The 12549-nt window shown below is 46.2% G+C and overlaps 1 protein-coding gene across 4 annotated transcripts in view; it reads right to left on the reverse strand.

Annotated features, from left to right (window-relative positions):
- Positions 1-12549, reverse strand: part of MYO5C (myosin VC) — a 92711-nt gene that overhangs the window by 64840 nt on the left and 15322 nt on the right. For 3 of the 4 annotated variants that reach the window (XM_047736497.1, XM_047736495.1, XM_047736494.1), the window contains exons 3-8: positions 10173-10338; positions 9442-9586; positions 6374-6530; positions 4661-4804; positions 3419-3500; positions 1924-2031 (exon numbers count right to left, since the gene is read on the reverse strand). In XM_047736497.1, the coding sequence (XP_047592453.1) occupies positions 1924-2031; positions 3419-3500; positions 4661-4804; positions 6374-6530; positions 9442-9569 (619 nt within the window). In that variant the 5' untranslated portion in view covers positions 9570-9586; positions 10173-10338. Of the gene's footprint in view, positions 1-1923; positions 2032-3418; positions 3501-4660; positions 4805-6373; positions 7239-9441; positions 9587-10172; positions 10339-12549 lie in introns of those variants that run through there. The other variant, XM_047736496.1, reaches the window with a different exon arrangement.

Below are 12549 nucleotides of genomic sequence, written 5' to 3' on the forward strand. Positions count from 1 at the left end.
GGTTTCATGGAGAAGCGGATGGTTTTGCTCAAAGGATGGCTAGGGCTTGAGCAATAGGGAATAGAGACTGAGGGCAGGCCGTCATACTGAGCAAGCACCCGCTACGTGCCCAGTCTGGTACCAGGGACTCTCACACACATTTCTTTACCAGTTATTATGGGAGCCCTGTGGGTAAGGAATATGGCCATTCTATAGATCAGGAAGCTGAGTCTCAGAAAGGGCAACCTCCTTAGAGTCCTGCCAATTAGGTTTTAAGTCATGTTTATTTGATCTCAAAGCCTACTCTATTTCTCTTGTATCACTTTTGTGTGAGGTGAAATATTATAGAGGCAGGAGGGAGTGTCGGAAGGAGAGAGATGGGAAGGAGGACAGGGCATGTGGACCAAGGTCCCACCAGGGCCCGCCAGAGCTAGGCTGCCTGCCAGAAGTAATACATGGTATTATTTCTCAGTAAAGCACATTATAGATACAGTAATGACTTCAACTACTTTAAGAACATGGTAATCAGTACCAAAAGTGCTTATCTCATTATTATACACTATTTAAACTGCCCTTCTCCTTAAAGGGGTTTGGAAGGGCGGGGGGGGGGGGGGCATCTGGGTGGTTCAGTCAGTTAAGCATCTTATCCTTGATCTCGGCTCAGGTGTTGATCTCGGGGTCATGAGTTTAAGCCCTGCATTGGGCTTGAGACCCACCGTGGAGCCTATTCAAAAAAAGAAAGGAAGAAAGAAAGAAAGAAAGCAAACAAACAAGAGAAAAGAAAGAAAAAAAAAAGTAATTTGGAAGGGGCAGAATCAGATGGTAATTCTGCTTAGGAAACCAACCAGTTTTCTTTCTCAACTACCTGAATGTTTCATTCTCAATTATCTTGAAGAGTAATGTTGCCTATTACTCTGATATATTTAACTTCAAATTTTTTGCCTTTTACATTTAAATAAAGTCACCGAAACCACAGCAATGAAAATAACTTGGTGAAGCAAATATTTTCTCTAAGAAGTAAAAATAGTCTGTGGTCTCACACTGATCCAAAGCTTTGACTGACAGTTATGTGTTAGTGTCTACACTAATACACTATAGGAAAGTAAATGATCATTTTCATCAACGCCATTAGGTAGACACTTCCCAAACGTGAGCTCCATGTGGGAAAAGCAAGGAGGAGAAAGACCAAGCAATGCAAGATTTTGTTTTCTGTATAAAAATGTGGTAAGAAGAGTGCCAGGGTGGCTCAGTTGGTTGAGCGTCTGACTCTTGATTTCACCTCAGGTCATGATCTCAGGTCATGATTGGGGAGCCTGTGTCAGGTTCCACGCTCAGCAGGCAGTCTGCTTGGGATTCTCCTTCTCCCTCTGCTCCCCACCAACCCCCCAACCTCCTGTTTATGCTCTCTCAAACTCTCTCTCTCTCAAAAAAAAAAAAAAAAAAAAGTGAGTCTCCTCCATCCCCTTACTCTAAAATGGGGGAAATACTAGTGTCTACATCATAAAATGCTTGTAAATTGAGCAAGCTAGCACAGGTAATGAAGTGCTTGGGATGCCTGGTAAGTTCCATGTAAGTGTCTGCTATTTTATCGGGCCAGGTAGGGTCAACATGACCCCACCCCAGTCCGAGCACCAGTCTCCTCCGAAGTCAGCCCCGAGGAGCTTAAGAGCACCACCGGGGCAGACATCCCCCACTGCTCACTGCAAACCAGCCCCACTGCAGGTGAAGGCATTAATATCTACATCTTTTAAGGGAAAAGCACCAGTCTTGTCCACTTGGGCATCAAATATATCCTGATCAACTCATCCTAAGATTAGAATTTATTAGGAGTCTTCAGAACACACACCTGCTGGGCATCCCGGCCTTTCATTTTGTTTTTTTGTTGTTGCTGTTGTTGTTTTAAATAGAAAATGGCCACACGTTGGCTAGGGTATTTCCACTTACCCAGCAGCGTGAAGGTCTTCCGTGTCTCCACCATGTCTGCCCTGTCATTCACGCCCTCGATGACCGTGCTGCCTCCCATTCTTGTGTAGTTAAATTCTTCTGCACTCCCTGCAACCAAAAGATGGTTACGTGTGTGACACAGAAATTTGTGACGCAGGTTTATCAGAAGCAAGACAGGAAGCTCACACATAATACACTAGAATAAGCACTTGACACACATCACTCCATTAATTCTGTGGGAGTCTATGTGACAGACACAGAAGCCAGGGCCCAGGGAAGTGAAGTGTGTTGCTGAAGGCGCCAGAGCCGAGGGAGGGCAAGAGTCTGAACACATGCCTGTCTGACCGCAAAGCTCCTGGGTCTTGCTCCCGTATCTCACTGTTCTGTACAGTTTTACTGAGGATTACCCAACACAGAATAAACTGTCCATGGTTAAGATGTAGACTTTGGTGAGTTTTGATATATGTACGCCCTAACAGAACCAGCACCACGGTCAAGAGATTAACCACATGCACAGCTAATACCTCAGCAGTAGGTGGGCCTACCGACAGCTCTTCCAAATTCACTATTCACATCCTGTTCTGCAGACAGGCATGGGTTTTACCTTCATACGAAATCTGAGGAACTTTAGCTTCTTCACAAATGCAAGCAACTTCTCCAAGATCGGAGCGTTCAACTCCCACATACCACACAATTCTATCCACCAACCCAGCACAAGCAACCAAGGGAAGAGAGCTGTGACAGCACAGGAATCGAGCTGTTTGCGAGACAGGACAAAGAGTTCTGCTGTCCCTGTGGTTTGATTAGTTGGAACGACAAACAATAATGACCCTGAGTCATCAAGGAAGCTCAAATGATGACAGAGACCCTCTGTCTCAGAAGACAGGGAAATATGTCATGCATATTGGAAAACAACCATCCGAGGAAGTTCAGATAAAGAAAAGTTTAGGGATTTGACAGCACCAAGTCCCAGGGGTCAGGAGATCTTATTCAGGTGGCTCTAGCTAGATGACCATCATCACCCATGAGCTTTGGAAAAAAACCCTGGAGTTTAAAGGTCTCCTCTCCTGGACCCACCCTGCCCTTCAACTTATCATCTTAGTTAGATGCATCAATTCTACCCCCAAAAGCCAAGGGCCTGTTTTGGACAGAGTATTTTTTAAGTGATATTACTATAAGAAAAAAGCAAACTTGGGGCACCTGGGTGGCTCAGTCGGTTAATCGTCTGCCTTTGGCTCAAGTCATGATCCCAGGGCCTTGGGATCAAGCCCTATATACTGCTCCTGCTCAGTGGGGAGTCTGCTTCTCCCTCTCCCTCTGCCTGCCACTCCCCCTACTCGTGCTCACTCTCTCTCTCTCTCCCTCTGCTCTCTCTTTCTCAAATAAAGAGAATCTTAAAAAAAAAAAAAAGAAAGAAAGAAAGAAAAAGAAATCAACCTGGAATTTAAGTCCCTACATAAAAGAGAGACATGTCCATGCATTATATAACACGTACCCAATTTAAGATGTTTAAATTCCGACTCCTGGGCAGATGCACAAAGCTGATAAAAAATGTGGTAATTTCGTTCATTTTCTGACTGTAAAATAAAGGAAAGTCCTGAAATTACACCAGCTCTTTACAAGTAAAAATATGAGGCTCTTAATGGAGGGGTCTTAGATGGCTAAACTGGATTGACAATTCTGCTCTTAGGGACACTGACAATTTACCTGGTTTTTTTTACTCTGGCCAATAACACTGTGACCCAGCCTGTTCCCCCTCTGTTGGCTTAAGACCACCTTCCAGATAAGGACCCCCCCAAAAATGTTATTAAGTGAAAACACCCTGTGAAATGAGAATAATGTAATTTGTACCAGTTGAAATTTTTTTTTTAATTTATTTATTTGACAGACAGAGATCACAAGTAGGCAGAGAGACAGGCAGAGAGAGAGAGAGGAGGAAGCAGGCTCCCTGCCGAGCAAAGAGCCTGATGCGGTACTCGATCCCAGAACCCTGGGATCATGACCCGAGCCAAAGGCAGAGGCTTTAACCCACTGAGCCACCCAGGTGCCCCTGTACCAGTTGAAATTTTTAAGCTACTCCTTGTAATAAATACAACACTTACTGTTGCTCTCTTGGACCAAAATTATGGAATTTTCTCCATTTTACTGACAAAAGAGCCTTTCTCTTAAACACCCCCCACTAACTGTAAGCCCATTCCCTTCCTGGTCAGGAAAGCTGGTCTAAACAGCTTTGTCTATTTCAAGAAGTTTTTGTGTTCTGAAAAGATAAACTTGTTTGTGAAACTCGAAGGATCCAAAATTTTTCCCTTCGGTGGATTCATATCACTCCACTGATCTTGCATCCATCTGTCAATTTTTTTTTTTTTTTTTTTAAGAAGCAGAAAGAAGGGAGCCTGGGTGGCTCAGTGGGTTAAAGCCTCTGCCTTCAGCTCAGGTCATGGTCTCAGAGTCCTGGGATCGAGCCCTGCATCAGGCTCTTTGCTCAGCAGGGAGCCTGCTTCCCCCTCTCTCTCTCTGCCTGTCTCTCTGCCTACTTGTGATCTCTGTCTATCAAATAAATAAATAAAATCTTTAAAAAAAAAAAGCAGAAAGAAAAAAAAGCCAAAAGGCAAATGAAAGATAGGAAATTCGATTCTTCAAGTGACAGAGCAATGCAGGTGGTCTAATGAGTATGTAAGTGTGAACAGTGCTTTGAAAGTTGGGAAGAAGGATATTTAACGGCTGTTTATATCCTTACCTGAAAGACGACTCTGGATTTCTCCAGCAGGTACGTCCTCATGTTGGCTCCTATAATCTGATTCCTCTCGTCAAAGCTGATCTCTGTGTATTTCCCAAACCGACTGCTGTTGTCATTGCGGGTCGTCTTGGCGTTTCCCACCGCCTGCAGAACACAGGCCCCTCGATAACGTTACAAAGGTCTTTGCATCCGCACTATTGGAGCGGTTTCAATAAATCCAGTCCTGCGTGCTGGGGAGGGGTCTGACTAGCAGAGGGAGGTTGGGGCGGAGGGGCTGGGGGAAGAGGAGGAAAGCAGTCCAAAGCTCGCGGGGAGCAGGACTTGTCCTCGGCCTGCCATTCAGAGCTCTCCTCTCTTGCTGAGACACTGGGCAGGATCAGCTGGACCACGGGCTCTGGTGTTTCATGGCCCCAGGTTCCTTCTCCGCTATCTGTATAATGCTAGAACAGTTATTTCATCTCTCCAAGGCTTGGTTTCTTTATCTGTAGTGTGGGAATAATCTGCATCTTGCAGAGTGGGGAGGATGACCTAAGACAATATAAAGTGCCTCAACACATCCACACTCTGAATATTACAGATGCTCGATTCAAAGAACACATCCCTCAACTTGATTTCTATCCTTATCTCACCACTTCCCTACTCAGACCTTCCACTTGACCAAAAAACTCTGTTCTCTCATCCTTTCCATGCTCTGGGCAAGACTTTTCCTTTTTACTTCTGCTCTTGAATTCTGTTTCTCCTCTACCCATCCCCTCCCCCGTCCCTGAGCACTCTCCATCTGGAAGTACCCTTCTCATGCTCACAAACTAATCTTCCTGCCCAGGTCATCATGCTTTTTGATGACACATTTACTGAGTCCCTATGGGCCACGTGCTTGGGTGGCAAAGGTGAGCCAAGTGGACAGGGTCCTGCCTCTCTGGAGCTTACCATCTACTGGGCAAGATCGATCCTAAACAAATAATCACATAAATTCATCCACTGGGCAGTGCCTCTGGACAACTTTACTACTGCTATCTTAGATTGTGATTTATGTTTCCATTTAACTTTAAAGTACGTTTATGTTAGAGGAGTCTTAAGACCGGGTCTTACTCTTTTCCATCACCTCCTGTATTATCTGACACAATGGCTTAAACAAAATACATGGTCTGATAAATATTTATTCATAATTCTGATTTGAGAAGACAGAGAGAGGAGGTCTAAGACTCTAATGGTCTTAATTTTTTTTGCTGTGCTTCCAAATAAATTGAAGTCGATCCTTTTCCCATTTTGCAAAGCAGCCAGAGTTGGTCTTCGGACATCCCCTGAGACTTTCAGATGCTCCTTCTCCCTTGAGGGCTGGCTCCTTCCTCCTGAGTGCCTGCATGGCTGGCCTTGCCCACGCCACTGCCCTCCTTAGCATTGTGTGAATGGATCGGCTCTCGGGGAGTGGAGAAGGAAGGGTCTTGATATATAGCATTTGCCAATTTGTAAGGTGCATATATTCCCACCATGACTGATGTCAAACTACCAAAGGTTTAACAGTCAGCTTGCAAAATAATTCCTGAATATTTACCAATCAGCTCGTAAAAGTTGGTGCACTTTCCTGCCCTCACTTCCATTGTCTTTAAAGGGGAGGGCTTGAGTTAGCCATGAAAACACATACACAAACCAACCCACCTCTCCATCACACACTGTCCCCTGTGACCCTGCTCCCCACCCCCGCCGGCTGCATACCTCTGTTATGGGGTTTGATGCCAGAACCTTGTCCTCCACGTGGGTGTTACTGCTGGACTTGCTGACGGTGGCAAAATACCTCATGGCGTAGCGAGCAGACACAGTCTTCCCGGCACCTGACTCCCCACTTACAATTATTGACTGATTTTTATTGTTTCTAAAGCAAATAAAAGGATTTTTTAAAATGCTCACTTCTTCCTATTAAAAAGGCAATATATACTCAGGAAGAAAAAATGCAGACAAGTGGAAAGAAGGCAAACTCTCTTTCATCACTCTGTTTTTAATACTCCAGTGAATTTCCTTCTAGTCTCTTTTTCTATGGGATCAAGCTGAACACACAACTGTTTCCTGCTCTGTCCCCCATGCTGAGGGCCCCCAGACCACTCCTATGTCAGTGATCTGCTAGAGGACTCACAGGGCGCAGCACATAGCCATCCTCACGGTTAAGACTTATAGTGAAATAATACAAAGTAAATCTGCACATGGAAAGGGCACAGGGTGACAAATCCAGAGGAAGCCAGGCATGAACACTTAAATCCTTCAGCAGTGAATTATGACAACCCGTGGGAAGTGCTGTCCACCAGGGAAGCTCTTCAGAGAGTCGGGGCCCAGGGTTTTCACCAAGGGCTGGTCACATAGGCATCCTCAGCCGAGCACATACCGAAATTCAAGATGCTAAGAAGGAGAGTGGGCACTCAGCATGAGCTCCATCACTTACGCAAACAATCCAGGTACAGTGAGTCACTCTCATCAGTTAGGCTGGGTGGGAAACTTCCTAAAATCTAAGCTCCTATAGGCTAGCCCTGGGCCAGCTTTGCAAGCAGGCCTCTGAAAACAGTTGTCTCGGGCCCAGGTCAACTCCTCTCTGTGTATCCCCACATAAACATAAGATATTTAAAGACATTACTTTGGAGAGCAACTATTCAAAATATGCTTGGGAACATATGTGCTCAGTATACCAACGTGTCCTACATATTTTAGAGATCTTAAAAAACGCACTCAACTTTTCACATCGTAAAATGATGATAGAATCTTCCTATCATGCTGGTCTAGGTATCCAGCATTGCTGATATACTACACACTGCACAAATACTTTATAAGGATTCTCATTTAAGCCTTGGAAAAAAGTCTATGCCACATATACCCATTTTACAGAAGAGTACAATAGGGGTTCAGAAAAGTAAAATGACTTGACCCAGGACACAGAGTATGCAGCCTCCCTGTGAACACTGGAAGGACCTCAGAGATAGCGTTCCTGCCCCAAAAAGCAAGCCTCTGAGGAAGTGAGTGACAGACAGCCCCAGTATCCCTTGGCCAGGTAGAACAGGGAGGGAGTTTTAAAGCCAGGCTCTTCCAAGTGCCAGTTTAGCATCAGCAAGTACAACATAAAACTACCTTACGTTCAGTACTGTTACAGGAAGCCCTCGAGAAAAAACGGGGTCTTTGATCTTGACCCTGGTTCAGCCCTATAGCTCCCATGAGCTCAGACTGCTGATACTCGGGAGCATCCCTGGCCCATCAGGCTGGGAGCCATGAACTTCCATCACAGAGACCTACATCTCTGTGAACTCTGTGAACTACATGAACTTCCATCACAGAGACCTACAGGGAGCAGGACAAATCCCAGAACCATGGGTATTTTGTAATTGGAAGGAATCTTGCTATAGCAGAGACCAAAGTAATTGGTCATTAATTGTTAAATCTCTACTCAACATTCATCCTTTTCTTCCTTGTTAGAGACTATGTCCCAACTTTTAGTGGGCACACTGCTGCCCATATGGAAGACTATATATTCCAGCTCTGCTTGTCAGTAGGCATGATCATGGGAGTAGGTCCTGCCCAAAGAGCTGTGAGCAGAGGGATTTTGTGGGGTTTCCAGGGAGTCTCCATAACCAGGAGGGGCACACACTTCCCCTCTGACACTTTGTCACCCAGAGTATGGAGGAGACAGCTAAGTATTAGTGTGCCCTCAGGAGGAAAGTCTCACTCTAGGGACTGAAGATCTGGAAGGCATTGGGTACCCGACGGCTGGTAGAGGTGGCACACTAGTCCCAGACTATCCATCAGCCCATCAGCCTTTTTTGCAGGAGAGAACCACACACTCTACCTTGTTCACGTCATCATTCTTCCCCCTGATTATAAGCCATGAACCACGAATGGGTGCCCCCTGAGTGTCTGGTTCACAGATAAAGACAATAAGGCTAAGGGAGTGGAGAGGCTGTGCCTGGGATTATGTGGTAAATGGTTAGCAGGTCTAGGCCCTGTGCCTCAGGTTTGCGTTCACCAGGGCAAAGCTCAATGCACTTCATGGGGGCATTGCCAGACTTAAAGGAGATCACTGCCTGGAAAGTTCTTTTGAGAACCACAAAAGGGTCTACAAAGATAGGAAGGTGTTTCTATTCTTCATACTTGACAGATGAGGACATCGAAGCCAAAGGACATTACACGTAGAGTCAGAAACCCCGAGCACACATCCCAGCTCTGCTTGCTGGTGGCCTTGGGTGGGTGACCCCCAAACCTCAGCTTATTGCCCAGGTGTCTCCATTGCAGGCCAGTCTGAGGGTACCCTCAATGGTGTATGAGAATGAGTGCGCGGGGCCTGCTCCACAGGAGGCTTTTAATAAATGTTCGCCAGCAAAACAAAAACTCCACGGGGCCACACAGAACACAGGTGGCAAAATGAGGCTAAAGCTCTACATCTCCCACAGCTAAAACGTGTGCTCCTCTATCATAAGATTTTGCTGGCCCGGATCAGAGGGAAAAAGCTTCTGCATCTCACAGTGGAGAAATCAACATTCCTCCAACCAAACACACCACAAGCGAAGCATCTGACATTCCCAGATTGATAGGTTTGACTTTTGACTCCCTGGAAGAAGAAAAACCAGGAAACCTGGTCTAGACAGGTTACGCAGGCAGTCATTTGCTACTGCGTTATAGGTAGTCCATTCTACCACAGTCCCCTTTAACAAGACCAGTGCCAGAGGGTCCCCCTCCACAGTGAGGGCCCAGCACACACGAGGGCGGGGAGCTGGGCCAGAAGGAGGGAGCCCCGCCCAGCAGGAGGCTACCTGGCCATCTGCTTGTATGCCTCTTCAGCCACGGCAAATATATGTGGGTCCATATCGCCCATGTTCTGCCCGCTGTAGGCGTGGATGATGGCATCTCCGTAGATCGGCAACTGCTTGTAAGGATTCATGGCCACCAGAATGATTCCTGGGGAAAGATGCCCGATGCAGTGCTGGGGATTTTACTGTCACCTGCTTCTCCAGGTTCTTAGGAGCAAGCCCAGCTCTGCCAGTTATTAAGCGTGCCCTGTGACTTGGGGCAGGTCACATAACGCTCTGGATCTCAGGTCCCTGTGGATGCCACCCACATTTCTGAGCGACTGTTAGGGTTGGAGGAGATGACAGATGGGAATGCCCTAAAACTGAAAGCTCTTTCAATTCTCAATGTAAATATAATGATAATATCATTGCCCAGAGTAAGTAATAAATGTATTAAATCCAGTAAGAAACTCAAACACAAGCTTTATCCAGTTACAGCTTTCTTGGGAGTCTGATCTTAAGTCTTGCACAAGATTCTCCCCACCCGTAGACACTTCTGTTTACAACAGACTCTTGAAGATCAAACGTCTGTGCTTGTCAGACAAAAATCTGGGCAAATGTCTAGGTCCAAGTGTACCTTTTGGCAGAAGTCAACATTTCTAACGTAAATAGGATATAAAATGTACTCGGGACACCCTAGACAGCAAGCATGGTGTTTCTGGTCACGGCTGCTCTCTTAGAATCGCTCTCCTTACCACTGTAGGTGTAAATGAGTTTGGATTCTGCAAAGCGGACTCTGAGATTGTGGAGCACCGCGGGCTCGTGGAGATAGCTGAGGGCAGTGAGGTCATTCTCGCCCACGAGGATGTCGGGGTTCCGAAGAGGAGGCAGGGATTCTGGATCAACGGAATAATCCAGCTCCTGTGGACAAAGATGGAATTAAAGTTCTAGAAGTGAAAGACTCTTGGTGTTTCTGAACTCCTGTTCTCCGTCCTATCCATCCCCTTTTGGAGTGATCCCAGACACTATGAAAAACAAATGTATGTAGAGCAAAGAGAAAATCATCTCCATGACTGACTCTTGGGGAATGAGAGCCAGGGGACTAGGATATTGGCTGTGAGCCCAAGGGCAAGTCTCTCATCCTTTCTGGACCATTCCTCTCTCATCTGTGGAAAGACTGGCTGGAGCTACAAGACCTCATTGAAGGCTCCGTGAGAGGTGACAGGGAAGCTACATGGCAGGGACCTGGGCATGCCACCTCCAACTCTACCACAGGGGGTCCACTGGTACGTAGGTTAGATGCTGAGCACCATGAACATTTTGCTTGAAAACAGGGTCCTGCTGGGTGGTAAAAAGTGTCTGAAGGAGCCCGTGTGGGTGACAGTCTCTCTTTGAGAGGATGCAGGTGCTCTGACTCCCTGCAGAGCTATAGCTGAAGGCGGTCTGTTTCTGTCATCCTGGGCACTGGCTGAATAACTTGCTGGGGACAGTGTCTCCTGCACTAGATTTCACCCAGCGTTCTGACAGCAGCTGCCTGAGCAGAACGAAGGAGAGTTTGGCAAACCTTGTGGTGTCCATGATGAACACCTGCTCTTTCTTCACTTTCATCTCACAGCCTGGGGAAGTGACTCGAGCAAGATCACCCAGCAAGCTTGTTTCCCTTCCATGTTCCTAGGCTGCCTGCCTTTAGATTCCTGGTCCTGAACCTGCTCCACTCGATGACATGCTCCCTCCCCCACCCCACAAGTGCCCACCATGCAGACCCTCTGCCAAGTATTCAGTCAGTGGTCCTCAAGACTGCCTTCCAAGGAGGGCACGTCCGCCCTAATTAACAGCTATGGAGGCAGCTTCAGAAAGGTTCCTCTCCTTGTCCAAGCTCACAGGGTTCTTACGGACCTGGCTGGCTCTGAAGTCCGAGTCATGATACCTCCCGTCCGCGCAGACAGGGCTTTGTCGGTGACTTGGTCGGGCTGTGTGGCCCGAGGAGAGCAGCTCGGGACAATCCAGGCCAACTGGATTGAATCACAGCTGCCTGCTCTGTTTCCAGTGCAAATATATTTGTGGGTGGGCCCCAAGCAGAGTTATTATTTTTCCCTATTTTATTGAGAAGTAATAGACACATATTATTGTATAATTTTAAGTGGTCCAACACAATGGTTTGATTTACATGTACTGTGAAATGATTAGCACAGTAGGTTCAGCTAACATCCATCACTTCATATCTATGTAATAAAAAAAGGAGAAAAGAAAGAAGAAAAAAATTTTCTCCTTGTGATGGAAATTCTCAGGATTTCATTGAAGTTTCCTAGCGGCATGGCCCCAGTCATCATGCTGTGCATGATACCCCTAGGACTTATAGCTGGAAGTTTGTATCTTTTGGTCAGCTTCTTCCCCTTCCCCATCCCTATCCCTGCCTCCGATAACCAGAAGTCCCATCTTTCTTTCTGAGTTTTGATTTTTTTATGTTGCTGGATTTTTTTTTTAGATTCCACATATAAGTGAGATCATACAGTCTTTGTCTTTCTCTGACTTATTTCACTCAGAATAATACCTTCAAGTTCCATCCACGTTGTCACAAATGTTAGGGTTTGTTTTTTAGTACTGAGGGATAGTCCACTGTACAGAAACACACAATGACTTTTTTATCCGTTCATCCGTCGATGGACAGACACCTAAGTAGTTTCCACATCTTCATGATTGTGACTTATGCTGCTATAAACATTGGGGTGCAGATTCCTTTTTGAGTTCGTGTCTTTGTTTCCTTTGGATATATTCCTAGAGGAGGAGAGGCTGGACCACAGGGTAGCGCCATTTTAAAATGTCTGCGGGTGGGGGAGGGGCACCTGGGTGGCTCAGTTGGTTAAGGGACTGCCTTCGGCCCAGGTCATGATCCTGGAGTCCCCGGATCGAGTCCCACATCAGGCTTCCAGCTCAATGGGGCATCTGCTTCTTCCCCTGACCTTCTCCCCCTCTCATTCTCTCTCTCTCTCAAATAAATAAATAAAATCTTTTAAAAAATAAAAATAAAAAATAAATAAAATGTCTGCGGGTTCTCCATTCTGTTTTCCGTAGTGGCTGTACAATTTAGAGTCCCACCAGCAGGGCCCAGGGTTCCCTTTTCGCCACATCCAC

The sequence above is a fragment of the Lutra lutra genome, chromosome 7, assembly GCF_902655055.1.
Source record: "Lutra lutra chromosome 7, mLutLut1.2, whole genome shotgun sequence".
Taxonomy (NCBI): Eukaryota; Metazoa; Chordata; class Mammalia; order Carnivora; family Mustelidae; genus Lutra; species Lutra lutra.